This window comes from Vigna unguiculata, chromosome 4, assembly GCF_004118075.2.
Source record: "Vigna unguiculata cultivar IT97K-499-35 chromosome 4, ASM411807v1, whole genome shotgun sequence".
NCBI lineage: Eukaryota > Viridiplantae > Streptophyta > Magnoliopsida > Fabales > Fabaceae > Vigna > Vigna unguiculata.
In genome coordinates this window covers 15,115,366-15,142,802 of record NC_040282.1, presented here as the reverse complement: position 1 = coordinate 15,142,802, position 27,437 = coordinate 15,115,366, and the positions used below count along the sequence as shown (strand labels likewise).

Here is a 27,437-nt window from a genome sequence, read left to right as displayed (position 1 = left end):
GCTAACCTTGGCAAAAATCGCGATATTTTCGTTAACCACCCTATAAGGCATTATACCTCTTTCACATTTTTATGGCTTCTCATATCAATTATTGATTGGCAATTCTATGGGGTTGGCCTCAATACCTCTTTGTGTCAGCATGTACTCGAGGAATTTTTCGTCGTCCACCCCAAACACACACTTCTATTGGTTTAAACACAAGTTATAAGCATGTATGGCTTGAAAAGACTTCAAATGGGTCTTGAGAATGTTGGGTCGAGGTGGGGCACTTGACAACCATGTCGTCAACATATACTTCAACGTTTTTTTTCGAATGAGGTGCTTGAACATCCTAGCCATCAATCTCTGGTATGTTGCTTCAACATTTTTTAGAGGCATGACCTCGTAATAATAGTTTGCTTCCTCTGTGATAAAGGCAATTCTCATCTTGTCGTCTTTTTCCATGGAGATCTGACTATAGCCTGGATAGGCATAGAAAAAGCTCAAAATGTTGTGGCCAACTACACCATCTACCAATCGATCAATGATAGGTAACATGTAGGTTTTTTTTTGGCACACCTTGATAAGGTTCGTGAAGTCTACACACATGCGCCATTTTCCACTTGCTTTCTTAACTAGCACAACATTAGCTAACCATGTCACATAGCTTGCTTCTTTTACAAACCCGATTTTTAACAACTTCTCAGCCTTTACCTTGGTAGCATATCTTCTTTCCTCTCCTAACTTTTTCATCTTTTGTGAAACCAATTTTTTTTCTTTTGAATATGCATAGAAGATGTAAAGCTATCCTAGGGTCAACCCCTGGAAGGTCGGCTACTATCAAAGAAATAAGTTGGTGTTAGTAGTTAAAGCTTGGCTGATAACTTTTTCTCCTCATGCGTTCATCATAGACCCAATTTTGAGATATCGTCCCTCCTTTATCATAGGAAAGACTCTGGTTTCTCTAACAAGTTTCATTCATGCATCATTTTTTATCCTTAGGTCGAGGTCTTCTCCTCCCATGGCCATGCCACTTACCTGAACTCATTCGACATTGCTGGTACTTAGCGGAGGAAAAGGTAACTTGAAACTAGCTATATAACATTCTCTATCTATTTTCTAATCTTCATGTACTGTGATTATATCCCCTAAAGCTGATGGAAACTTCATGGCGGGATGAGGGGTGGACACTACTACTCCAAGTAAGTTTAACGAGGGCCAACCTTGTAAAACATTATATGATGTGTGTGCATCGATGACTAGATACCAAACAAGTAGGGTCTTGGTCATGTTTTCGTCTGTGAAAGTAGTGTGTAGATTGATATATCCTCTAGTGGCTACTCTTTCGCCAGAAAATACATATACTAACTCATCGTACAAGATCATGACGTCCTCTAGCAACTGAAGCTTATTATATGTTTTTCAATAAAGTATATCTACTGAGTTGTCCTGATCAACTAAGATCTTTTCACTCAAAGTGCTCCATTCCTACTGTAATGACCATGAGATCATCTTGATATAGGTCTACTCCTTGGAATTCAGAATATGTAAACGTGATTTGAGGCATCCTTTTCCTGTACCTCCGTGATAATGCATGTACTAATTGTACTACTCTCAAGTGTTTCTACCTAGTCGAGGATGAGGACCCCCTGCAAAGCATCCGAATATGGTGTTGATCGTACCCCTTAGGGAGGGCTATCATCTTGACGCTCCTGATGTCCCTCTTCCCATTGTTTTGATTTTCTCTCCATTCATACTTGTCCCTATCTTTCCTCTAATCCCTTTTGTCATCATATCTATAGTACTTTGGCTCTGGATGCCCCTTCATCATCTCGCTTAACGAAACACTTAAGGTGTCTGACCCTTATCAGCTCCTTCACCTTATCTTTGAGGGTTGTACATTCATTAGTGGTATGTCCATTGTTACGATGATATATGCAGTATTTGCTCATGTTGGTGTTAGAAGGGTAATAATTGGCATTATCATGTTTAATTTTTTTTTGTTTCTTTTTATCTTTTATTGTTACTTTATTATTATCTTTTCAGATATTTCAAGTTTTATTTAATAAATTTGGAAACAATAAATATTTTGTTTATATTTTGTAGATAAGTGAAAATCTCAAAGATTTAAAAAGATTATTAACAAAATCAGTGTAGATTATTGAATATTAAAAGAACATATCAACAAAATTAGTTATCCTCTAAGTTGGTTACTTCAATTACATATCAGAATATTTGAAGAATAATGGAATCTCCAAAGATTAAAATATATATATTCATGATATTCAATCAAACTCAAGTACAAAGTTGTAAGCCCAGTCCAATTCAAAAAATCTATAAATAAAGGGCTTAACGAAGTAGTTAAGGTGTCCGACCCTTATTAACTCCTCCACCTTATCTTTGAGGGTTATACATTCATCAGTAATATGCCCATTGTTACGATGGTTTGCAGTATTTACTCATAACGGTGTTAAAGGGGCTTTAGAATTTTTTGGGTGGTGGGATAAGATCGATTAGTAAAGCTTCTTCCAGAATGTGAAATCTCGAGGCATTAAAAGGTGCATAATGTGATTATTGCTTGGGCTTGCGATCTTGTGGACGAACATTACTCCTTTGTTTGGGTCCCTTATCAATTTCCTTCTTCTCAATGTGTGTGGTCTCAACTTTAATGTTGTCCCTGTACTTCCTAATGTTTTCTACCCCATGAACACGACGATACTTTACCTTAACTCATTCATATTGGAAGGGGGATTCATGCATAGCTCATCACCAAATGACCCTACCTGCAAGTCATTGATCATATAATGTAGTATGATTTTAGGGTTCATATTTTTTATCTTGATGGTGGCTATGAAAAATCGGTCAATAAAGGCTCGTAGGGATCCCCATGTTCTTGTCTTATGTTGAGGAGGGAAAAGGAGGTGATGTCGATGAGGTCAGAGTATCAAAAAAATCAATGGAGAACTATGGCAAGTTAGTGAACCAATCTAGGGTGGGTCCCCTCAAAGTGGAAGAGAATGCCTTGCGTAAGACGACATCATTGATTGAGTAAAGGCTTATTTGATTAGTGTATACGGACACATACTCGTCTTAGTCTGTTGTGCCATCATAACATATTGTATCAGCCTTCCATTGCTTAGGAAGGGGGTTTTAGTGATTTCGTCGATGAAGGGATATCTATAGTTCTCTCTTGGTGCTGAGGATTTATTGATCACCCCTAGTTCTTTGGGTTGGATTATATACGCTTTCTTCTTAAGTTTCATTCGCTGCCCCACCTCTGAATAAAGTTTTCTGCCCTATGTTCATAGTGTCGACCACTTCTTTCTCTTTTCCCTTGGCTGCTTTTTTAGCCTCAATCTTCCTCTTCAGCCTTGTGTTTTCCTCTCTCAAGGCATCCATCTCCTCATCATTTCGCTTCTTATAGTCAAGAAACTCCTACTGCATTTTCGTTTGCGTTTCTAGGATAGGGATTAGGTCAGTTGACGGCTCGACCCCTCTCACTTCTACTATTTTGCTTCTAGTAGACACCATCGTTGCGTATTCGTTACAGAATATATATCGGTCTCACAGTGGTCGTCAATTGTTCTTACGAGGTTGAGGTATATCCTGTAAAGTCTTCTAAGATGCTTCAAGTGCCACAATAATGATCGTCCTCGAACTCCATAATGGAAGGTGTGCCTACAGGAGACACTTCGATGCTAAAATCAATCTGATCGATGCGTCAGAGAACAATAAATGTTAATGAATACATAATAAATATACTTTGTAAAACATACTTCTTATAAGTCTTACTTGATTGGACTTGTGTCCAAAATATTAATTACCTGTTAATTGAATTAATATGATTAACCTTGGTTTAATTGTTCTAAATGGTGAGAGGCTTGTCTCCGACAATTGAGTCCTTCGACAATCGACACAATTCAAACACATGTCAATCTAAATGGCCGACATGTCGATCTATAAGACCATAGGGTATCTTTGGACTTATAAGGTACGGTAAACTTTAACTATGGTTGTTATTTAAGATATTTTATTGTTTTGTTAACAATTAAACGATATTTTATCAATAAAATGCAATATTTTATTCGAATTGGACCTGCACTTAGAAATGGATAGAATGATATTTTACAATGTGTATATTTGTCGGGCAATAAAGGTGCAATTTCCAAAGGTACTTATTTGCTTTATACCAATCTTGTTTGTCCATAACATTATCCTAACTAATTTTACTATTCTCTTGTTGGTTTTCATGGATGACAAAAAGCTCATATGGATGATCAACGATGATGCCAGTTGAAAAAGAAGAAAAGAAAAGAAAATGTCAAAAGAAAAAAAATGCAAACTTACCTGTAGAAACTATGCCAAAATTAAGTTATAATCAATTATATTTCAAAACGTAATCAATATATGTTAATATAACTTCTTCTTTTTTATAGGTTAAATGACTTTATTTATCCCATTATTATTCTAACTTTTAATAATTTTGTCTCACTATTTTCAATTTTCTCAATTTGTACCTATATATTTTTTGAACAATATTTAATATAATTGGTATTAACTAATTGATGATAGATAACAATATTACAACAATGATACGAGGTGTGAACATTCAGATGACATATAAACAATCAAAGTGGACTTGTTGAGGGAAGTTACAGGTAACATGAGAAATAAATATGATATGAAATTTCAGTAACGTACGTCTTTAGAAACAAAATTATACTGACCAATTTCTTAAAAAGATAAGACCAAATTGATAACTTTAAAAATAATGTGAAGAATTGAAAAAACAACATAATACTCGAATCAAAAAGTCTATTTAACCTAATAATTAATTATATAATTATAATTTATGTTTTTATTATTATAAAATGAGTAATTACAATAATAAATAAAACACATTAAATTTTAGTATTTTTTAAACTAAATTTATTTTTATTTTTTGAAATACAATGTTATCTATTAAATTCTATAGTGAAAGTTAAAATTTATTTCAACTCTAATTTTTACTTTTAGCAATTATTTTTTATATTAAATAAATTTACAAAATTAGAGATACTTTCAGATATCAGATACAGATAGTTTAACATTGGCATCATTTAAATACTTTTCAATATTTAATTATATATTTTTTAATATAAGGACATTTTAATAATTTTTCTAACTTTACTTATTTATAAAAAAGAAAAAAGTATTACTTCTATCAAATTATTTACAATTTTTTTTTTTGCATTTCTCTTTATTTTTTGTACTCTCTTTACTTTTAATATAAAGAATCTCACTTTTGAGACGTTTCTTCTTTCTTCATTCTATTTTTTATCCTCTAAGTTTGAACCTATTTCAAAGATTCAATTATTAAAGTTCTTCACTAGTCTAGGACGCTCTTCCATTTGTTGAATGAACCATATCCAGGTTATAAATTGTTGGCTCAAACATTATTTATTTTCTTAACGCCATTTTTTAATTTTCAAAACTATAATTTCAAATAAAACAAATTAATAATAGACTAATTTTTGAGAAATCAATAAACTGAGAAAACATAATTCATTAATAATTTGGATTAAACCTAAGTATCCTTCACCTAACAACCTAACCCAACCTAAATGGTATGGTTAAATATTAAATTTATAGAAGTTTGAATTAAAAGAGAGAGAAATAAGGAATCAAAAGATATTAGAAATAATCTAAAACAAATAACATAATAAATAAATTAAATAAAAAAAATTATTCAATAGTATTACCGATTGAACCTGACAAAATTATAAAATGGAATAACTTTAAATATTCTTTAATTAAATAACTAAATAAATTAAAATAAAATATATACAATTATATTACTGGCTATATCTAAAGAAAAAAGGAATCAAGTTGTTGTTACAATGATAAATGTGAACCATGACATTTTGTTTATCCCAAATGATTAATTATATTAAATATATAAATTAGAATCTTAATACTATTGATTTCTAAATCTTATTATCCTTTTAAATTATTCATTTTAAAATTTCTTTATTTTCTTAAAAAAAATTGGAGTTAATATTCATCTTTCACTTTCAGAGTCTAGTAGTGAAACGATAACAAAATGTAAGGTTCAGTTTTGATCAATCAAGATTTTAAGCAGATTAAAGTTTGGTTTTTTTCTTTTCTGTATCTCAAGTTTCCTTTATTTTTTTTATAAGTATATTTGTTATTAGGTGATTATGGATAAAATCCGATGCATATAATTTTAAATTCAAATAATTAGATCAAATTAGTCTAAAACTTGTTTTGTCGGGACCGATATTATCGAATTTGGTAGAATTTTGAACGAGACCGAATCGGTTGAATTTCGGCTGCAGCTAACTCGGTCCCATTTTGGCATGGGCCGACACGGCCAAATTTGGTCGAATTTTAGTTTAGGCTAACTTAACCGACTTTCGGTTGGGCCAATTCGGTTGAATTTTGATTAGAGTTGACTTTTGTCGAATCTGGCCAATTTTTGGTTGGGGTCGACTTGGCCAAATTCGAACAAATTACGGTCGAGTCTGACTCGGTCAAATTTGGCCGAATAGGCCAAATATTGGTTAGGACTGGCGCAATTGAATACAAATTTGGAACAGGCCGACTCAACCAAAATTTGGTCGGAGTTGGCTAGATTGGATTTGACTGAATTTCGGCCAGAGACGACTCAACCTAATATGGCCAATTTTGGGCCGATGCCAACTCAGCCAAATATGGCCAAATTTGAGCCTAGGACAACTCAACCAAATTTCGACCGGAGCGACTCAACTAAATTCGGTTGGAGCCAACTTGGTCGAATTTTGCATAATACATCTAAATTTCATCCAAGATCGATACTGTCGAATACAACCAAATTTTGTCTGGAGTCGACTTAGTTGAATTTTGCCAAATATGGCTAAATTTCTTTCGGCTATGATAATTTATTACATGTGAGATCAAAGTAAAATAAATGAATTTTTGTTAGACTAAGTTCATAGTAATATGTTTGGTTTGTGAATTAGGAATCACGAGAGCAAGTTTGAACTTTGTGTGTGAGAAATTTTCTCATATTTTCTTGTTCATCTTAAACTTTCCTACAAGGGAGGTTGAAAGTGTTTATTAAGACTCACAAAGTGGAGATTTTGACAATGAAGTATTACACATTATATCGCATATTTTTAAGCTTTTATGACTAATTGTGTGTGATCGTGGATGTGAATTATTAATAACAGTAAGTTATCATCATCTTTTAAAAAAGTTTTGTCTTTCAAAAATTGTTTAAAATGATTTATTAACATATTAATAGATTATTGTATACAATAATTTATTATCTTGAGTAATTAATCAATTATTACTAGTAATAATTCATTCATTAAGATATCATCATTACAAACTACTTCAAAACTACCACTAGCTAATATCTGATTACTCACACTACTACATATATTAGTTCTAATTACATTTAAAAAATGTTACTAAAACCTAAAAAAATGTTACCATTTACAAAGGTAACATTTAAACACATATTATGTATAGTACATGTTACCAAAATGTTTTAGTAACATTTTTATGTATTATTAGTATCATTTTTAAAAATGTTACTAATTAACATTTTTAGTAACATTAGACAAATGTTGCCAATTTAAATTTTTTTTAACACTTGACAAATGTTACCTATACATCTACTAACACTTAAACAAAATGTTATTTATATATTTTCTAACATTTAAATGAATGTTACCAATTCCCTTTTTTAGTAACAATTAAAAAATGTTACGAATTGCCTTTTTATAACATTTTAAATTTGTTACTAATTTATATATTTAGAAATAAGAAATACCAACATAACTAAAAATAACATTTAATATAAATTAACAAGAACAAATGATAAACTAGAACACTTTGTAGCCAGTCCAATAAATATTTAGAAGCCAAATTTATATCAGCACCAACAATTATCTATTATTAAACAAATACTGTAACTAGAATTAAAAAGAATGAAGGAGAAGAATCGTGTTCAATTAAATTTTGTTTCAAGTTTTACAGAAGTATTTCTTTCTCTTATACATGAGAAAACAAGAGATAGGTGCAATTTAATCTCTAACCATCAAGGTGTTAGGTGATGAATAACAACTATGTCAACATCTTAAACAAAAGTACTTCCAAAACTAGAAATTACCAGTCAGATTCTACTAGAGCCATTTCGAGTTCTTGGGGCTAATGTCCCCCACCACCATGAATACATTCTTCTAGAATCAGCATGGGACAAAGCGCCATCACTCCAGCCAAGTAAACCAACACCAATATTGTGTCTTCTAGTGTCGAAGAAACTTAATCCACAAAAGTTCAATGAAGATTGACCAGGACCACGCTAATACTATTACACAGCTGATGAGATACCAGTCTCTCTTTCTACATATAGTCATTGGAATAAACAAAAAACCAAAGGAATGCAAATGATTCAGTTTTAGATAAGTCATAAACAAAAGTGGAATAAATGATGTTCATGTTAGAGAATAAACAAAAGTGGATGTAAAACCTAAGTGGTATCGCTCTGATAGGAATTTGATTCTTATTTGTCAATCCAATCCTTGAATAACAACATTATGTAAAGAGGAACATTTGTTTTTTATTTTTGTCTTTGATTTGCCTGTTCTGGGAGGTATTCTTGCAATAGGATCAAGAGAAACTTTTGAAGCAATATCCACATTTACAGAGTGTTCTACTTCCTCAGTTGTAGTTTTCCGCTAACAAAAACTAACATTTAACATTTGTCAATAAAAAAAATCAGCATGTGAGCATACTTCCATCGGATTCAATCAGGAACGTAAAGTTTCTAATTCTTTGATAGCACTGTCAACAACATAGACTATCATTTTCTGTATTTGTTTCATAAAAAAAATGAAAACATAAAAAACAAACATATTATAGGGTTGACCAACATTTACCTTCTCTTCAATTTGATTTGTTCAAACTTTAATTTTCAAATGAAAAGGAAAAATGGAAAACCAAAAAATTAAGAAAACATGATGAAAGCAAATTAATCTCACCTCAAGTTTATCTTCTCTAGCCTTGTGATTCTTGGGAAGACGACGAAACTCTTCAGTTAAATGTAGACACATATGACTATTTTTTGGGGACACAAATTCTACAACAACTTTTGTGCATGACTGCAAGGTTTATGATATGGAACTTGATGTTATAAATACAATCATAAATGCCGACAATATGAGTTAACTCAATGAGTCAAAACACGTTTCACCTTAAGATTCCTGACTTGGTGTGCACATCCCGCAGGAATAAATACTACCTCCCCAAGTTGTTGCTCAAAAGTCCAAGGTTCTACACTTAGGAAATTAAGATTCATGTTAGTACATAACGACATTCTTTGAGCAAGCAATTTGCAAATATTAATACTAACCAAACTCCTTCTTTAGATTCTTCTTGTGTTCCAAAGTCAGGTAAAAGCATTGGTCATGAATTGGATGGACCACCTAACCAACATAGAAATAAATGAGCTAGAGCAAAAGATAAGGATAAGAAGAAATTTAGACTAATAAATATAACATTCGACTCAGGTGCTTAAGGCAATGAGAGAATCTGTTTCAACAGAACCTGCTATCTTTGCCATGTCTAACCCCACCATGAATGGTTTGTTTGTACAAGGCTCATTAAGCACTCATAATTCCTTAATAATGTCTATGTGTTTTCATTGACTTTTTTTTCCATGTATTATGTGGACAGCTGAGTGCACTGCTATTGATGCTTTCAAGCATGCTAGGGAAAATATAGTGTTTGCCAGTGGAACCCTCTCGAAAATGTAGATCTTGGTAATTACTACTTTCTTTGATTTAAATGTAACTAGTATAGTTCAGATGTTTCTCGAGTGTTGCATAATTTATTGGTTTAAATCTTGTACAGGTAACGGAAAAGTGGGCCATGTAAATCAAGCAAACAACATGTACCTATTCCCTGGGTAGGGTAGATCTTCTTGGCTTGTATATTTTCGTGCATTATACCTATCAGTTGAATTATAGGTGTAACTTCTAATTTAACCATTTCATTTCAGAATTGGTTTGGGAACTCTTTTGTCAAGTTCTCACCTTATAACAGATGGAATGTTGCAAGCAGCTGTTGAATGGTATGATTTTAATTTGTAAATTTTTTTCTTTTTTTGTTAACCAAAAGCTACTGGTGCTAGCACCCGTGGATACTTGTTTTAAATAAATTATTGACATACTGATAACCTTACAGCCTTGCTTCATACATGGCTGAGGAAGATATCTCAAACGGAATTTTATACCCATCTGCTGACAGGTGATATTCCTTATTTTCTCTTGATATCTTTCGCATTTCATTTTCTTCTGACTTTGCTTTCTCTGTTGCCTTTTGTAATAACCAAAACAAATGATACTGTAAAAATTTTATAACTTAAAACTGTGATCTGGTGAATGTTGTTATCAAGGATCAGATGTCGGTGATGCAAATGAGCCTGAATCTTCTATGGGTACAAGAGGATCATCTAGTGGTAGCAACATTTAGGGTGTTGATGATGTTTTTTAGGATGAAACTATTTTAGTGTATTATGAACTTTGACTAAGTATGGATTAAGTTGTAATTGTTTCAATTTAAATTGCTTTTATGTTAATATGTTGATTTTGAGAATCAAAAGTTCTAATGATATATATTTGAGCACTTTGGTTGAAGTATTTGATTGAAGTTTACAAAAAAATATTGTTGATATAAAAATATAAGTACCTCAAATGGTGACATACATTGTCAAGTATAATAGGAAATTCTAATTACAAACAAAATATTGTTTTTTATGATATTTGAATAATGCAAGAAAAATACAGTAATAAATCCACAAATTAAATAATACAAACGAAACAGGTTAAAACTTTTACAGTATAATCCTCAAATTGAGGAGGGTATTAACCCCCACAAAAAAATGAAAAACAAGAGTTTTGGAATCAAATAGGTTTGTGGAAATAAAGGAGGTTTTAAACCTCCACAAAATAATAGTCATGAATAAGAGAGGTTATAACTCTCTATTAAAAAACTTCCACAATATAAATCTGGTACCAGGGGTTGTAGAAAACCTCCACAAATAACTTGTGGGGAACCTATCTGCGGAGGTTTGAAAAACCCCTGCAAATTATTTTGTGGAGGGTAAAAACCCCCGCTAAACGAAAATAAAACCTCCGCAATTTAGCTTTTTTTTTGTAGTGTTAGTGCGGCTTACCAAAGTAATTATTGAGCTTATACTATAAATACATCTTGTTGTATGATTAACTATGTTTTGATAAGACCAATTCCTAAACTTATTCCATATGAGCTTGTTGGATTGAGCGTTTTTCACTAAGCTGAAAACTATAGTTTATAGTCATGATGCAACTCAATATACTTAAGAGATTAAAAACCTAGCACCATGATTTGATAATCACTTGATCCATTAGTTGCCGCCATGAGACCATTGATGTCATTTGCAATATAACTTTTCAAAGGTTGAAAATTAAACATATCTCGTATGGGGTTCTTTGGCTTCAAATTTTTTGTACTAAAAAATGGAAAAGAGAATATTGATAAATTTGATTCTAAAGTTGATGAAGCAATATTCTTAGATTATGCATTATTAAACATGCAATACAAACTAATAAAAGGACATTGCATATTAAGAATTTATACATGTTGTCTTTAATGAATCCATGGAGCATAAGGTAGCACCTTTGAGTTAAAGAAATCATTAGATGATGAGGGTACACATTACAAAGGGGAAATTGCAGAAAATGTGATTTGAAAAGCTAAATATGTTGATGCAAATCTGTAACCAATGAATTTTTTTTAAGAAGTGAAAAAGTCCAAGAGGCGGTCAATAGAAAACATCAATAGAAACATATAAAAAAGAGTCAACACAAGGAGTTAGAAGAATAATTTATGCATGAACGTGATTTTTCTATATGAAAATGTCCAAAATTTGTTGAAGAAGCATTATCAAATGTCATTGCTTCTTAGCTATGGAAGATAAGTTATGTTAGTTAGAAATCAAGTTTAGGAGCTTGTACTTGTGACTCATGCTCAATAGTTGATTGAAACAAAATAGGTGTTCATAAATAAGCTAGAAGATGGCTTGGTGACAAAAAATAAAGGTAAGTTTTAAAAGGTTACAATCAAGAAGAAGACATAGACTGTGATGAAACATGTTCACTTGTGGCTTGATGGAAGCCATTAGATTTCTAAGTGCTTATGTTTCTCTCCTGAGTTATATGATTTTTTAAATGGATGTGAAAAGTACATTTCTAAATGAATTTATCAAATAAGAAGTATTTGCAAAACAAACTCCAGGCTTTGCTAACATTGAATTCCCCAATTATGTGTGCACGTTAAAAAAAAAAAGGTCGTCTATAAGGTTTAAACGAGCACCCAAGTCTTGGTATGAAAGAATAAATAGTTTCCTTCTTGACAAAAAGTGTAAACGAGGTAGAAATGGCTCCACTTTTTTCACCAATCTAAAAATGATTTGTTGCTTGTCCAAATTAATGTACATGATATTATTTTTGGTTTAACTATTCCATTTTTTGCCAAGAATTTGCAACACTAATAATAAGGGGATTTTGAAATGTTAATGATGGGTTCCTTGGTTTGCAAATTAAACAATTTTAGGAAGGTATTTTTGTTTGTCAAACCAAATATTATGGATAATTGCTCAAAGGGATTTGGGAGGGAGAATTCAATGAAATCAACAACACTAATGGTTATTGCATATTATGATGAAAAAGGAAAAGTTTAGATACAATAAATTATAGAGATAGGATTAATTATGTATTATATGTTACAACTAGTAGACCTAAGATTATGCAAAGTGGGGAAAATAGGTCAAAACACAAGAATAGAGAACCAAATTGTGTGTTAAGATTTTTCTAACATTTTGATAGACACTAATTAACAAGGTTTATACTTGACAAAAGATATGCAAGCAATTTTCTGTAGAGTAACATTAGGTAACATTAGGTGAGGAATGTTAGATACAACCTCAATTTTGACAAATACACAATAAAAAATACTTTGTTAAAAACTTGTTTTAGTGCAACTCTACTTCTAAAATTTGTTACACATTAATAACATACAATCTAAAAAAAAGAGATAAGAGTTAATAAAGATGTTCACTTGAAGTTTTTATTTTGATCCATCTATAACACCAGACTACTTTTAGTTCTTAATCAACTTGATTTGGTTATAATAGACTTTAACACTATAAAATATAAAGGAAAACAATATTTGCACATTAGTCACTCCTAACTAAAATAATCTCAGTATTATTTGAACATCCAACCACACTTAGTTAAAACTTAGAACATTGTTTACACCTATTTTGTATACACTTTTATAATTTTATTGTAAATATATGCACTTTACATATGCTTTATTTTTAACTTTTAGCTAATTTCATTTTAATTTTAATAAATTGGGTTATCGTACATATTTGTTTTAATTTTGTAATTTCATCTCATCTTACCATTGCTCATTGTTTTGATCATAATTTTTTTTCAAATATCACTTTTGTCTAATTTTAGTTGCATTAGATTATAAATTTTCACATCTTCTTAATTGAGTTTTTTGGAATGATACTTTTCCGAAATCCGATTTCCAAAAACCTTACCTTCAATGTTTTACCCACTATACGCCTCTAATAAAGCTTCCCAGAAAACCCACAGGAACCTACTGTGAATAACTCACCACTATCTATACAAAGGAGAACTTTCATATAAAACAATCAAAGGCAAAAATGAAATTTCCGAAAGTGATGAGGTGCATGTAAAAATTGGTGGGTGCAAGAAGCAATTGCCATGTATGCCATAGAGTTTTTTTTACGTTTTTGTCCAATATGAACTTGTTTTTGCGTTAATACTAATTATCAATGGTTTGAGGCCTAAATTGGTGCAGGCTTAACCCAAACCTTGCGTCGAATACAGTAAGCGAGCAAAATTTGTTTCAAAGCAAACCAAAAAAGGTTTTTCTTTTTTCTTTCTTCTTCTCTATTATTTATATTATTACTTATATACGAGTAAAACTAAATCAAATTACTTTAAGAACAACTCTCAATAAGTTATTCCAATCTTTTTATATTTATTTTTATTAATGTAATAGATTTAATAAGTAATTTAATTTAACAGAAACACAAAAACAAAAGTTGAAAATTGAGGAGTATATTTTTATAATTATCTCTAAAATATCTTTATATATATATATATATATATATATATATATATTATAGCTTAATTACAATCTTTTGTTTTTATATTTCAATTTTACAATTTTAATATTACTTATTTTCAGATTACATAATTTGAAAATTATTTTTAATTTTTAAATTATATAATTAATTTTTGTTTTAAATTATAACCTAACAATTATTTTTTATTTCTTGATTACATAGTCAACATATTTCAAATTTCAAATTTCAAATTATACAATTTAAAAGTTCCAAAAGGATAATATAGACAAAATTGCAATTAAGTCATTTTCTACGCTGAACTATCATTGCTATATCATAAAAAAAAAAGATAATATAGACACCAAAAGGAAAAGAATGAGCAAGACCACGGTGGAAGAAACTAGAAGATTTACATAAATTGGACAATAGAAGATGGTGGAACATCAAGAAACCTAAAGAAACTCCATGAACCTTCAAGATTTTGATCTTTCCCTCCATAAAAACCTACCACACCACAAGTTTCTTCCAATCAAAATCCAATTGAATCTACCAAAAGTTTTCATCTTTTGCTTTCTGAATTGTGTGTGTTGAACACCCAAATAACCATGTCTCTCATTCATCAACTTCTCCGTGATGAAACCTACGACCCTTTCCTTTCTATGATGAACAAGTGTCCTGTTCTAAGCACCCCAACAGATTGGAAAGAGACCAATGATGCTCACGTGTTCATATCTGATCTTCCAGGGATGAAGAAAGAAGATGTGAAGGTGGAGGTTGATGAAGGAAGGGTTCTTCAGATCAGTGGTGAGAGAAAAAAACATGTTGATGATGATGATGATGATAAGAACAACAAGTGGCATCACATTGAACGTTTCCATGGAAAGTTTCAAAGGAGGTTCAAGCTTCCAGAGAATGCTAAGGTGGATGAAGTTAGGGCTAGCATGGAGAATGGTGTGCTTGTTGTGACTGTTCCTAAGCACGAGGTGAAGAAACCACAAACCAAAGTGATTCAAATTGAGGGAAACTAAGAATTTTGGAACCTTCCATGTCAAATTCAACACTAGACTTTGTTGTTGTTGTTGTTGTGTGTGAGAAAGATGTTTGAATTAGAAAATAAAAGGGTTTTGCTATGTAGCCTACATGTTTGTGACATTGTTCGTTGCTGTGTTTTGTACTTTGTTTGATATATATGATCGTGTAGAGTGTTATGGTTTACTTCCAAGGTTCTTGGAGTTATGATTCTAATTTCAATGTTTACTTTCTCTATTATAGAATGATAGGCTATTGCAAGAAATCTTTTATGCACTTATTTAGAAAACAAAAAACAGTTAATATAAAGTGGAAAAAAAATTTATTCAACTATCTAAACTTTAATTTGTTTTAAACGAAATATCATAAGCTTTAATTTTATCTTAAGTAATCTTTAAATTTTATTTTATTTATAAATCGATTTATAAATCGATATATTGAATTTCAATTCTTTTAATTATAACTTGGAATTTATTTATTATTGTTAAATAGACACATAATGTAACGTCCCATTTAATCGACAAGCATAATTAAAGAAACGTTATACTGAATAAAGTAGCAACACAGTCCTGGAATCTTAAACCTAACTCCTTACAACCCAAGACACACCACGATGCCCAAAAAGAAACAAATTATCAAGTTTACTAGAATTAAGTAGAAATTTAAAGCCGGACAAGTACATGGGCCGTAGCCTTAAAGAAAGCCCCAAGAAGGACAGGAAGTCCAACCCGAGAAGATTAGGCAACGGAATCATCTCTCCCCTGTTGATCTCTCCCCTGTTGACCACGAGTACCTCTCGCATATGCTCCCATCAATAAATTGATGATCATCGCAAAGGTAGAAGAACAACATACACAACAATCAAACAAGCAAAGGGTAAGCTAGAGCCCATAAGATTTTTATCATGCAATCAAATATACCTTCACAGTCCCATATACATATATCATCCAAACATGTTATGACCTTTCAATCAATACACTAAGACTCGACTCGACTCATCCGGATACATATAACCTGGCCGGATTCAGTGGATGCTTGCACTTGTGGTGGATACCTCTGCTCACTCCTGAGCTGCTCACCCCCGAGCTATGTGTTACAAGTGTTACAATGAATCAATTTCCCTCACGCACAAGGTTAGTCCTTAATGAGTTTCAGGCCTCCTACTACTCTTACCACAGGAGTCAGTCCGCTCTAAGTGAGACTAACTGACTCCTTAGAGTGTCAGGATGTAATCCTTACCTTGAATCCTTCCCAAGTTATATAGATGGGACACCACCATGGACTCCCACTAACAGGGGTCATGGAATTACGTCCCGACTACTAAAGCACGACCCGGAAGTCTCACCTTGAGACTTATGGATTTACGTGCTGACCACATACCACATATATTCAAACAACCAAATAATATTAATCATGCATTTAAATCTCATGCCAACCTTTGTACCCATTCCTCATTCATATTCCATGTTGAATCAATAATAACTCATCCTTCCTAAACTACGAATATAGAAGTGTACCTCATACCGATACCATGTCAAGAGTCATCCTTTCTTATCCATGAATCTTTCCATATCTCATATCAAATCCATACCCAACTCGTCGTATTCAATCCATGAAACCAACCATACATGTAACATGCCCAAATCATATTGAACTCATCCATTACAAACTATCGATTATCTCATTCATACATAATCACCCAATTCATAGTTTAAGAGCAAGATCAACACAAACATAGAGCCAACAATTCAGAACCAAGAAACAACCAAATAGGCCGCATTCTCGCCCAGCTTCTCGCTTAGGCAGAAAGGCCTCGTTCAGGCGAGAGGGACTCTCACTCAGGCGAGCTCCTTTCGCCTAGGCAAGAGCTCGGCATCAGGAACAATGGCCTTCAGATCCTCTCGCTTAGCCGAGACTTCCCTCGCCTGAGTGAGACACTTGCTCGCTGAAAGCGTGGTTAGTCGCCTGAGCGTAAACTCGCATGAAATGGCATGGGCGAGCCTCTGTTAGTCTCACCTAGGCGAGACATGCTCGCTTGGGCGAGAAAACCAGCGCTCACCACTGTTCTCTTATGCAATAGTCACCCAAACACGCTTCAAACAATGCAAACATGTATTCCAGCAACTCATATTCATACACAGTCTATTTAATCATGAAATAAACGTACAACAAGTAGATCTCACGGAATATACAAAAGGATCTAGCTTCCCTTACTTGGAAGGAGGCTAATAATAGACTGTGACCTTAAGCTAATGAACCCAGCAGCTCCAAGAGCATTTTGGCACCAATTTTTAGTGAACTGAAGCCTATAACCCTTTTTGGCTTCGAGTTTTGGTTGAACCGAGGCATAAAAGTTGCCTGGAATTGCAAAAATGTCACCGCGCCATTAAATGTTTCGGTTCCTTGCCAACCGAGGCATATAAGGCGAGGTAAAAATGCGATTTCGCACTAGTGTGTTTAAGGTAATCAGAGTAAGATCAATAGTGGTAGTGTAAATTTGAGGTTAACTTTCTCACTTATCTCCGTTCTACATGGACCATTCTATAAAATTAATCAACATACACGAATTCACAATATTTTGTAGTGCTGGTTTGGCCCATGTGATATTTATTTTATTATTTTTTATTAATTAGTTAGCTTACGTCCATTTAGAGTGGGCTACCCACTACAACTGAATTTGTTATTTTTTTAAAATTTATTAAATTCTAGAGTAAACTAGACTCACTATTTTTTTTACTCAAAAATTAACTTCTCGACGTCAATCTAGACCCTTCAAACTTTTAAAATAGATAGGCAAATCTTTCACAACTAAGAGGGAGTTGAATTGGTTTTGACAATCTTTACCCAATTTTAGTCTTTTCGAAATTATTTTCACAAGTCTTGGATTGGATGCTTAATGATTGTATTGTTTATACCATGACAAAAATAGAAAGGAGAAAATGATAGATCAAACACAAAAGATTTATAATGTTTGATTCTTTGGAATCTACATCCAATCTCCCCTAGCAAACCACAACTAAAGAATCTTTTTCACTATAACTCAAAGGTTTACCTGATTTACAAAAACATTTAGAAAACCTTCTAAGACAAGGAAATAACACTTTAAGCAAGGCTATAGACACACTTGCATCACACAATCACTCTTATAGTGAACTTCAACACACAACCGTATACAAAAATCACAACTCAATAATCACATTGAATACACCTTGTCCAATTCTAATTTTCCTCATCTTGCCAAGTCAAGATCCATGTTGTAGATTCCAATCTTGAGGGATCTTGATGAACTTCAACTAGCTTCAACCGGTTCTTGCACTATTCTCCAAGAATTCATTCTTTCAAATCTTTTTCCAGAATTCAAAAGCTCCAAAATCGTGAAAACAAAAAGCCAGAGTTCATGTTTAAAAAGTTGTGCAAAGAAATCTAATTGATTCAATTAATTTTCTAATTGATTAGGTTTCTAATCAATTAGATTATTTATCTAACTTATTAATAATTCAGTTTTTCAACTATCTTTTGAAATTTTTGTGCCAAATATATTCATAATGGACTATGCTCAGGTTAAGATGATCCTATATGTGATCTACAATGGCCTAATCCTAATCTACCTTGATTTTTATCTTAATCATAGAAGGATATGCATGGCATGGTTCATTTTCCTATTTCAAGGACATCATAAAAACCCAATTTAGTCATATACAGAAACACACAAATAACACTCTTATTCCAATGCTCAAGGGGCAACACTAACTAAATTCTTTATTTTTTAAAGTTTATTAAATGTTAGTGTTGCCTTGACTGATGTTAATACTACTCTTTTATTTTTAATTTAAAATTATTTTTTCTATCTCTTTTGCATCTATTTCACCCGCTTCCATTATATGCCTAATGTTATGATGAGGCTGCTCCATCGCGGGATTTGCCGAAAAGCCTTTCCAATCAGTGTTCTACGAATTGAAACTCGTGGAATGCTAGGGAAATGCAGCGGAAGACTTAGCTATGGAGATTAACGCTCGGATCGCTCTGGTTTCTCATTGGTTTGGTAAACCCGACGAGGTTAAGAACCTAATCCAGAGTTTGTTGTTGAGCTTAGATGAAAGGGGGGGAAAATCAACCATTCTCATTCATCCAAGTTGATTGATACATGAGGTAGGCCTACCTTTATAGATGAAGAAGGCAGCCAAGAAGAAACGGAAGGAGAAAACACCATCTAACAGCAACCTAACGGTGAGGGAGGGAAAACGTGAACAAAGCTTTCCTATCTAATGGTGGAAGGAACGAAACCCTTAACAAAAGGATGACATCATGAAGGTGTGGAAGAAAACCCTAACAAAGTTTGGGAGACTTTGAAACAGGGCAAGGACGCGTGATGCAGGGATAAAAATTGAGCTTCCCCTTCTCTGATGTTGGTCACGCGGAGGCTTGGAAGAATTGGGCTCGGGCCCAATAAATGTGATAGCTCAAACGGTGAGTCATGAGGCTGAAACACATGTGCATAGAAGCAAAACCCTATTGAAGAAATCAGGAGATGGGCTTCGTGAAGAAGAATGATGATGCACACGCGAAATGGAATTGGGCTGCCACTTGCGAGCCCAAGATGAATGTTAAATTCAATATGCCTCTCTCGTGTGGCAAAAACATGCGTGTTGCAAGTGTTCTTAACATAGGCTGGTGGACTTCAAAGGCCCACCACATGGAGAAAGATTAATGATCCAGATGTATGATCATGGAAGAGGGTTGGAAATGAGCTGCATTAAAAATAACCCAATTTAGACAAATATTTATTTAATAAAAGAAATAAAGAAAATAAAAGAATTAAAAGAAATGGGCCTAGCCAATGGCCCAAGCTATGAGCCTTAATAGGATCACATCATGCTATTTTATGTACTAATGCTATAAAATTCAGTATTTGATATCTAGGTTGAATGATTTCTTTGAGTTCACCACTAAAAGAAATATGATATTTATGGCAGTTAAAATGGTAACAAATAGTATTTTTATTAGAAAAGGAAAAAGAATTCAAGCAATAAAAAATCACCACAAAATTTACTATTTTCTTTATAACTTGTTATCATATTCTGAAATTAAAAATCACAATAAATATATCATATTTTAATATCATTTATCGCTTATTAAAAGTTTACACCGACACAATTATTTAAAATATCTTTTAAAATTTTAAAATTTTCAATTATTAATTTTTTTCACTAATCTTATAATAAATAATTAAATTATTTATTTTATTTAAAATTATTTTTAAGATGATAGTATTAATTGAATCTATAGAAAAATAAACAGAAAAGTTAATCATACATTATTATTGTATATTAACATATATTAGTTTAAAGCAATGTTAATATATAAACTACAATATAGAGACATAAAGCAATATACACATTACAAAATATATTCTAAGACACGTTTAGTGTACTTGGCTATGGAAGCTTTTGTTAGATTATATATCACTAAGATCAACCATATAAACAATAAACTCTAAATTAATTGAATAGTTCTCAGTACTAAAATATAAAATGTGGAAGCGTACTTGGTGTCAACACACAATTTCGTCTATAATAAATGTGTTTTTATTGATGGTAGGTTTTTTAACTTTAATTCTATCATGAAAAAAAAAAGAATGTACATATTTTCACCCGACAGTTTGTTATATACACTCCTCACATGACATGTCAGAAAAGGACATTTTATAATCTTTGTTTTTAGAGAATGGTATAATATTAGAAGCAATATTTTTCAAAATAATTAGAATAAATATCTTTAATTTATGCTTATGTGATGTGTCTCACTGATTTTTCAGTCAGAGAAGATATTATTTTAATAATTAGAAACAAATATTACCGATAATAATTTTTTTTAGAGAATGGTACGATTTTAATAATTATTCTTGGTAATAATTAGAATCAATTATATGAATAATATGTTATGATTTGATCAGGATCTTCATGTACCAGAAAATATATGATTCTAGTAATTACAAACAATATCATGTTAATAGTTATAATCAATACCCTAGATATTATGCAACTATTTAATTTCTATAATATGTTTCATCGGGACCAATTCCTTCCTCATATATTTTATCATAATTAAATACTAGGATTTTAGTGGTATCCCAAGGTGTCTATATAAGCACAAAACCTCTACAATGCAAGACATAGAAAAAAAATCTATAAACCTCTCTTCTTTTTTATTATCAGAGCACACACGCAAAAGTGGGTCATCTTACTATCCTCTTAGTCGATTTTGCTTTATTCGTGACCCTGAAAAGTAAATTATTTTTGCTCCTAATATTATTCATGTACTGCTGTGACTGTGTTATAATATCGAGAGTATGATTCATTGACCCCTTGTATGGCTAAATGTGTTTGAGGTTCAAATGTTAGGTTATTTTGGGTTTGGGTTCGTCATTGATATGCCCAACCCTTCTCTTCTTTTCTTTCATTTGGGATGTCATTATTTTGGTAATTAGAAATATTTTCGTAGGCTTTCAATTTTCTTTTAAAAAAAATTAAATAAAAAATAAAAAAAAAAATTATATTTTTTTCTTTTATTTAAGTAATGAATACCATGTCAAGTCTTGGACTTGTTTGATAATAAAAAAAACTCCTTCATAGGCCTTTAATTCTTTTTTTTATTAAAATAATAATAATAAAAAAATATTAAATTGTTTTTTGAATATCATGTCAAGTCTTGGATTTGCTTGATAACGAAATCTTTTGTTAGGTTGAATCTCATATTCTCTTGATATTAATAATATATATATATATATATATATATATATATATATGTATGTATGTATGTATGTATATATATATATATTAAAATCTAAAATTAAAAAAAATAATAATATCAAACAACAAATATTTTTATAAAGAACTATGTTATCCTTGATTTTCCAAATGGAAATACGTAGGAGCGAGGTACAATCCTCGTCGGCCAAAAAAATAACAAAATAATTTTGTTTTTAATCTTTACTATTTTGTAGGTGTTTTTATTTTGTTTAATTTTTGGGGAACAAAAAATATTTTAAACATCTACTTTTATCTTGCACACTTAATTAAATAGGGAACTCTTAAGACGGACGTTGTGGGGTGCTAATACCTTCCCCACACGTAACTGACTCCCGAACCCAAATTTGGTTTCGAAGACTATTCTTTTTTTAAGGTTTTTTCTATAGTTTTCCATAATAAACTATGGTGGTGACTCCTTTGTACCTTTTAAATTATTTTTGTCGTCCCATCGCGATCTCGATTGTGACAGATGGCGACTCCACTGGGGAAGTTTTGGAGAGTTGATCCTATTAGTTGAATGTGCGAAACGTATGTTGTTTTTATATATTCATTTTCCCCTTGTTTTTATTTTACTTGATGTATATTTATCTATCTTTATTTGTGTTGATGTCATTTTTACTTGCTTTGATGTCCTCATATGATTATATTGTTGAAATTATTGAACCTTAGGGTAAAGACAATTGCTATATCTGTTTGACAATTTTCTGGTTATTTTGCATGTGTGGGTTTGGGTAGTCTTAGGTTGCTCCCTTTAGACACTACACATGTTAGGCTAGTGTATTCATTTTAATATTGCGGTCTCATACCTAGACCTGAGTTAGCCATAAGGAGTGGAGGTTGAACGATTGTTATGCTTGATCTCGGATCTACTTAATGAAGACTTCATCTAGAGTTTGCTTCCTTTGACATGCCATATCTGTTAGGCCGCCTATCGTTGTGGATTATGTTCTGAGGTTGACTTCGACTCCAGAGGCCAGTGAGATTATTTAGAACTATCCTTTGAATTATCATGAAAAAGCCTATAGACCAGAAAATAGGTTTTCTCCACACCTTCTAGGACACAAAGGGAGAATGCATTATTTCTTTATATATTTTTTTTAATCTTTTCCTTTTTTATAAAATTAAGGAGTTAATTTTCAACTGTCACATTTGCATAATCATGTCATGTGAATAAAGGCCTCTTAAGGCGTAAACACACATCTTATGGTATAAGTTAATTGCATATTCTACATAAATACATCTCGTTGTAATCAACATGTTAGGTGAATAAGTTTCCTTTATGGCACAAATATGCATTACATTCATATTATTCTTCATTTATGAAGCCATGTTCATAGTGTCAAATGCATAGGATGCATTCACATTTTGTCCATATTTTCATATACTTAGTTAGTTTTCAAAAGAATCATACTTTGCATTCACATATCATCTTGCTAGCATATAAGATCTACGGATGTGTTGTCATAATTTCCAAACTCATATTATTTGCATTTGACAGTTGATGGTTAAAAAAATAATGTCTTGATAAATAAAACACACTTGTTTCACGACACCCTTACAGGACTCACACAACAGTAAAGAAAATGGAGAATCTAGAACAATCTCATGAGACTCTAAAAACTTATATGTATTCTATGAAAGAGCAAATGGCTAAAATGATGGAAGCTCTCAACCTAATAAAAAGCAAATTGGAAAGCTCAAATTCCTTCACTAAAGAAGGGGTTTCTTGTTATCCACGAGCCTCTCACCAAGATGGAATGAGAGTCCAAAATTCCAATACACATGGAAATGTGAGGGCTCAAATCTTTCCACAATATGGTCTTCCCATAGGCTATACTCCCCCAATAGTTGAATATTCGGAAAGAGTTCAAGTGATGCCTAGTACTAGGCACGTGAATAACGTTGCACCGTATACAAATATTAATGAAGATCATGTTCAAGGACTAACAAGTCATAAACCTTTACCCATTCCATCAATGGAAATGTGGTGGGGTCTTTGGCAGTTCATGTAATACTTGGAGATGGAGCTCACATTGTGGAGTCAGAAGCAATAGCAGGAAGATGTTAAGGTAAGAGATAAGCTTGGAGATCTTGGAGGAAAGATTAATAGTCATTGAAGGAGTGGGAAATTATGGCTTAGGTGATGTTGTAAATTATGCTTGGTCCCAATGTTGTAATACCAGCAAAAGTGCTAGAGTTTGAGAAGTATAGAGGGGCTACCTGTCCCAAAAGTCATTTAACCATGTATTGTAGGAAGATGGCGGCTCATGCTCATGATGACACAATGTTAATCCACTTCTTTTAGATAGTTTGGTTGGAATGGCTTGTAACTGGTACATGCACCTTGAGCCTGCTCGTATTCGCTCTTGGAAGGATATGATGGATGCGTTTATAAAGCAATATCAATATAATCTCGATATGGCCCCTGACAGATTGCAATTACAAGGCATGGAAAAGAAAAAGGTTGAAACTTTTAAAGAGTATGCTCAACGATGGAGAGAAGTTGCAGCCCAAGTGGAGCCTCCTCTTAGTGATAAGGAAATGGTAACCATGTTTTTAAGCACCTTACAACATCCATTCTATGAACATATGGTAGGAATTGTTTCATATAAATTTGCTGATATTGTCATAATCGGAGAAAGAGTTGAGGCTGGGATAAGGAGTGGAAGAATATGCTCATCTATGATAGCCAATATTAATGAATTTGGGTCTCAATCTGGGGAAAAGAAGGAAAGAAAAGCTTACTTTGTTACACAATCCCCATGCAACCTTAATGTTAATCATAATCTGAGTCAAAACCCTAATCAGGTCCAATAATCAAAAGCCTTTTACTCCTATTCATGTATCCTATACTTGAGTTGTTACCCTGGCTGCTCAAGAAAAAATTAGTGGCTATTTGTCCCATGAAACTGATACGACCCTCATATCTAAAGAGTTATGATCCAGATGCGAAATGTGATTATCATGGAGGGGCTATCGGACATTCCACTGAGAGATGTCTAGGTCTTAAACATAAGGTACAATTTTTAATTGACTCGGGACAGTTGACCTTTATATAAGAATCATCCAACATCAAAGAAAATACTTGTAGATTGATGATATTGTATATTTATACTTTTCAGAATGATGAATTATTCTTCATGTTGCCAATATGGTGATTTTGCTCAATTGTATTAGGTTTTCATTTATGAATTTCAAGCACTCAAGGTCTTTGATCTTTTACATGTAGAAAGTCTTAAAAGGGTGTCGTGAAAAAAAAGGAGAGAAAAATAAATGAAGATAAAACGCTAAATTTTAAGTCATTTATTTTTATTACAAATCATCAAATTCATGTTTTTTTCAAAAAGAAAAAATAATAATAAATTAATAGAAAAGAAAGGAATAATAAAAGATGTCACATTTTTTCTCGTGGTAAAATGTTTAAATAAAAAATAATTGGCGAACATTTTCTTTTGAAACAAATTGTGTATGCATTGCTTGATCACCTTGCCTTTTGTCATTCCTAAAATAAAAGTGATATGCTTAATGACATTGTCTTAGCATAAACATGAGTTTTACACTAGGGCGGATTTGTTGAGTTTTTCTCAATTGTGCTGGATGGTTATCCCCGAATCCATCAAGGTAAATAAAAAAATAAAAGAAGAAATGAAAGGTCTGCTAAACTGAAAACCCAAAAGGGTGGTTTAGGCAAAAATGGATGAAATAATAAAAAGGGTGATTCGTTTTGATGTCACCGATTTCATTGTAGGATTAATCTTTGTACAAATAAAGTAGTCACGATTCAAAATGATGAGTGGCCATATTTCTTCTCCAACAAAATAAGATATCCATTGTACCTTCTTTGGGCCAAAACCAATACTTTCTTTCAAATTATCCTTTTACAAGGGTTAAGAGCATGATAAGATCCTAAAGATACAATGATCAAAATGCAAAGAAAGATCAATCAAAATTTGAAGGAGTGTCAAAATCGAATAAATATGAAAGAATGAAATATGAAAAAAAAGTTATTAAACGATGGCAATATGAAGGAAAATATACAAAAAAAAAGTTGAAAAATGATCAAAGATAACATCATGTTGATAATCCCTGTGTCAAAAATGAAAACCAACAACTATTTTATTTGAGCCTTTGTAACCTTTCTTTCTAAACCCTTTTAACCCCTGACCACATTACAAGCCTAATAAAGTCCACTCTAATTGAAAAATGATTGTTTTGGTTTTCATAAAGGTTAATCTAGTGATGAGATAACATGACTAACAATACTGTAAAAAAAAAGATAAAAGGGAATGTTGAAAGAAAATGAAAAAATGAAGAAAAAAATACCTTGGGTGAAGGGGAGCAACATTTTTAACCAACCAAATACAAGCAAAAGAAAAAAAATCACTGGGGCAATCCTTTCCATATTCATTACATCTTCTGGACAAAAGTCATACTCCGTTCAAATTCTCCTCCTTAGACCAATACTGGGGCAACTTTTTTTGTTCTCAAATGAATTCCTCGTCCTTAATTTTCATTGATTCATATCCCCATATACCAAAATGGGACAACGTTGAGTGTCTCACTCTAACATTCATAAAATTTACCTCTAGAGAGGATAGATTGTGAGAAACAACATACTTGCATGGTTGTCCGTCTTCTAAAATTTTCCAAATCTATCCTTGATACTTTTAACCAACCTGAGAAATCAAGCATATGTGCACTAGTGTTACAAAGGAAAAGGGTCAAGCATTTAAGCATTATTATTAACATTAAACTGTAGAATTTGTGGCATTTCTCATTTTTGGAAAAAGAAAAGAAGAAATCTAAAACACATGGGTTTGATGATTTCAAAGAAAACAAATTGACTTTGTCAAAAAAAAAAAAAGAGAGAGAAAAGGAAAATGAAGGAAAAAAACATGCATCATGCATTCATGCTTCCATGCATATGAGGGTTCCTACACCTCGACCTCAACATTGTGTTGTTTTAGAAAAATGAAAAAATAAAATAAAAACAAGTTTATTTTACGTCTCTATATAGTTGAACATAACTTGGATTTGAGCACGAATCATAAACATGCATCAACATATCACAAAAAAAAATCCACATTAGAAATATCATAACATTTATCATCATTGTCTTGTGTCATGCATTCTGAATATTCCGAAGAGTATCATTTATATTTTTGCGAATCGAAATCATCTTCATTCATGAGTGGTTGTCGAATCTTCCATTTCCAAAAAAAATGAAAAAAATAGTAATATACCTAATTTTAATCATCATGGTTCTCTTGTGTCAGTCAAGGTTTCCACACCTTGTTTCTAAGTCAGTCAAGGTTTCCACACCTTGCCAAGGTTTCCACGCCTTGTTTTTATGCAAGTCAAGGTTTCCACACCTTGCTAAGGTTTCTACACCTTGTTTCTATGAGTCAAGGTTTCTACACCTTGTT

General features: G+C 32.2%; 2 protein-coding genes across 3 annotated transcripts; both read left to right on the top strand.

Moving 5' to 3' along the window:
- Positions 1-9,531: 9,531 nt before the first annotated feature.
- Positions 9,532-10,429, top strand: LOC114181558 (NAD-dependent malic enzyme 2, mitochondrial-like). Of its 2 annotated transcripts, XR_003603852.1 has the most exons (5): positions 9,532-9,609; positions 9,703-9,788; positions 9,880-9,934; positions 10,028-10,099; positions 10,213-10,429. XR_003603852.1 is itself a non-coding variant. In XM_028068038.1 (3 exons), the coding sequence occupies exons 1-3, from the start codon at positions 9,834-9,836 to the stop codon at positions 10,277-10,279; spliced, it is 240 nt and encodes a 79-aa protein (XP_027923839.1). In that variant the 5' UTR covers positions 9,826-9,833; the 3' UTR covers positions 10,280-10,429. The 2 variants fall into 2 exon arrangements, 1 of the variants encoding a protein (XP_027923839.1); XM_028068038.1 differs by lacking the exons at positions 9,532-9,609; positions 9,703-9,788 and having other exon boundaries at positions 9,826-9,934.
- Positions 10,430-14,663: 4,234 nt separating this feature from the next.
- LOC114181557 (class I heat shock protein-like) lies at positions 14,664-15,435 on the top strand. The gene has a single exon (XM_028068037.1). It carries the CDS (start codon positions 14,779-14,781, stop codon positions 15,199-15,201), a length of 423 nt encoding a protein of 140 aa, XP_027923838.1. The 5' UTR covers positions 14,664-14,778; the 3' UTR covers positions 15,202-15,435.
- The last annotated feature ends 12,002 nt before the right edge of the window (positions 15,436-27,437 follow it).

What these genes read in the sequence shown, in the direction of transcription:
- LOC114181557 (XM_028068037.1), top strand. Translation starts at nt 14,779, where the DNA reads ATGTCTCTCATTCATCAACTTCTCCGTGATGAAACCTACGACCCTTTC.
- LOC114181558 (XM_028068038.1), top strand. Translation starts at nt 9,834, where the DNA reads ATGTTTCTCGAGTGTTGCATAATTTATTGGTTTAAATCTTGTACAGGT. An exon ending in AACATGTACCTATTCCCTGG is followed by an intron (nt 9,935 to 10,027) that starts GTAGGGTAGATC and finishes ATTTCATTTCAG; the next exon opens with AATTGGTTTGGGAACTCTTT. An exon ending in TTGCAAGCAGCTGTTGAATG is followed by an intron (nt 10,100 to 10,212) that starts GTATGATTTTAA and finishes ATAACCTTACAG; the next exon opens with CCTTGCTTCATACATGGCTG.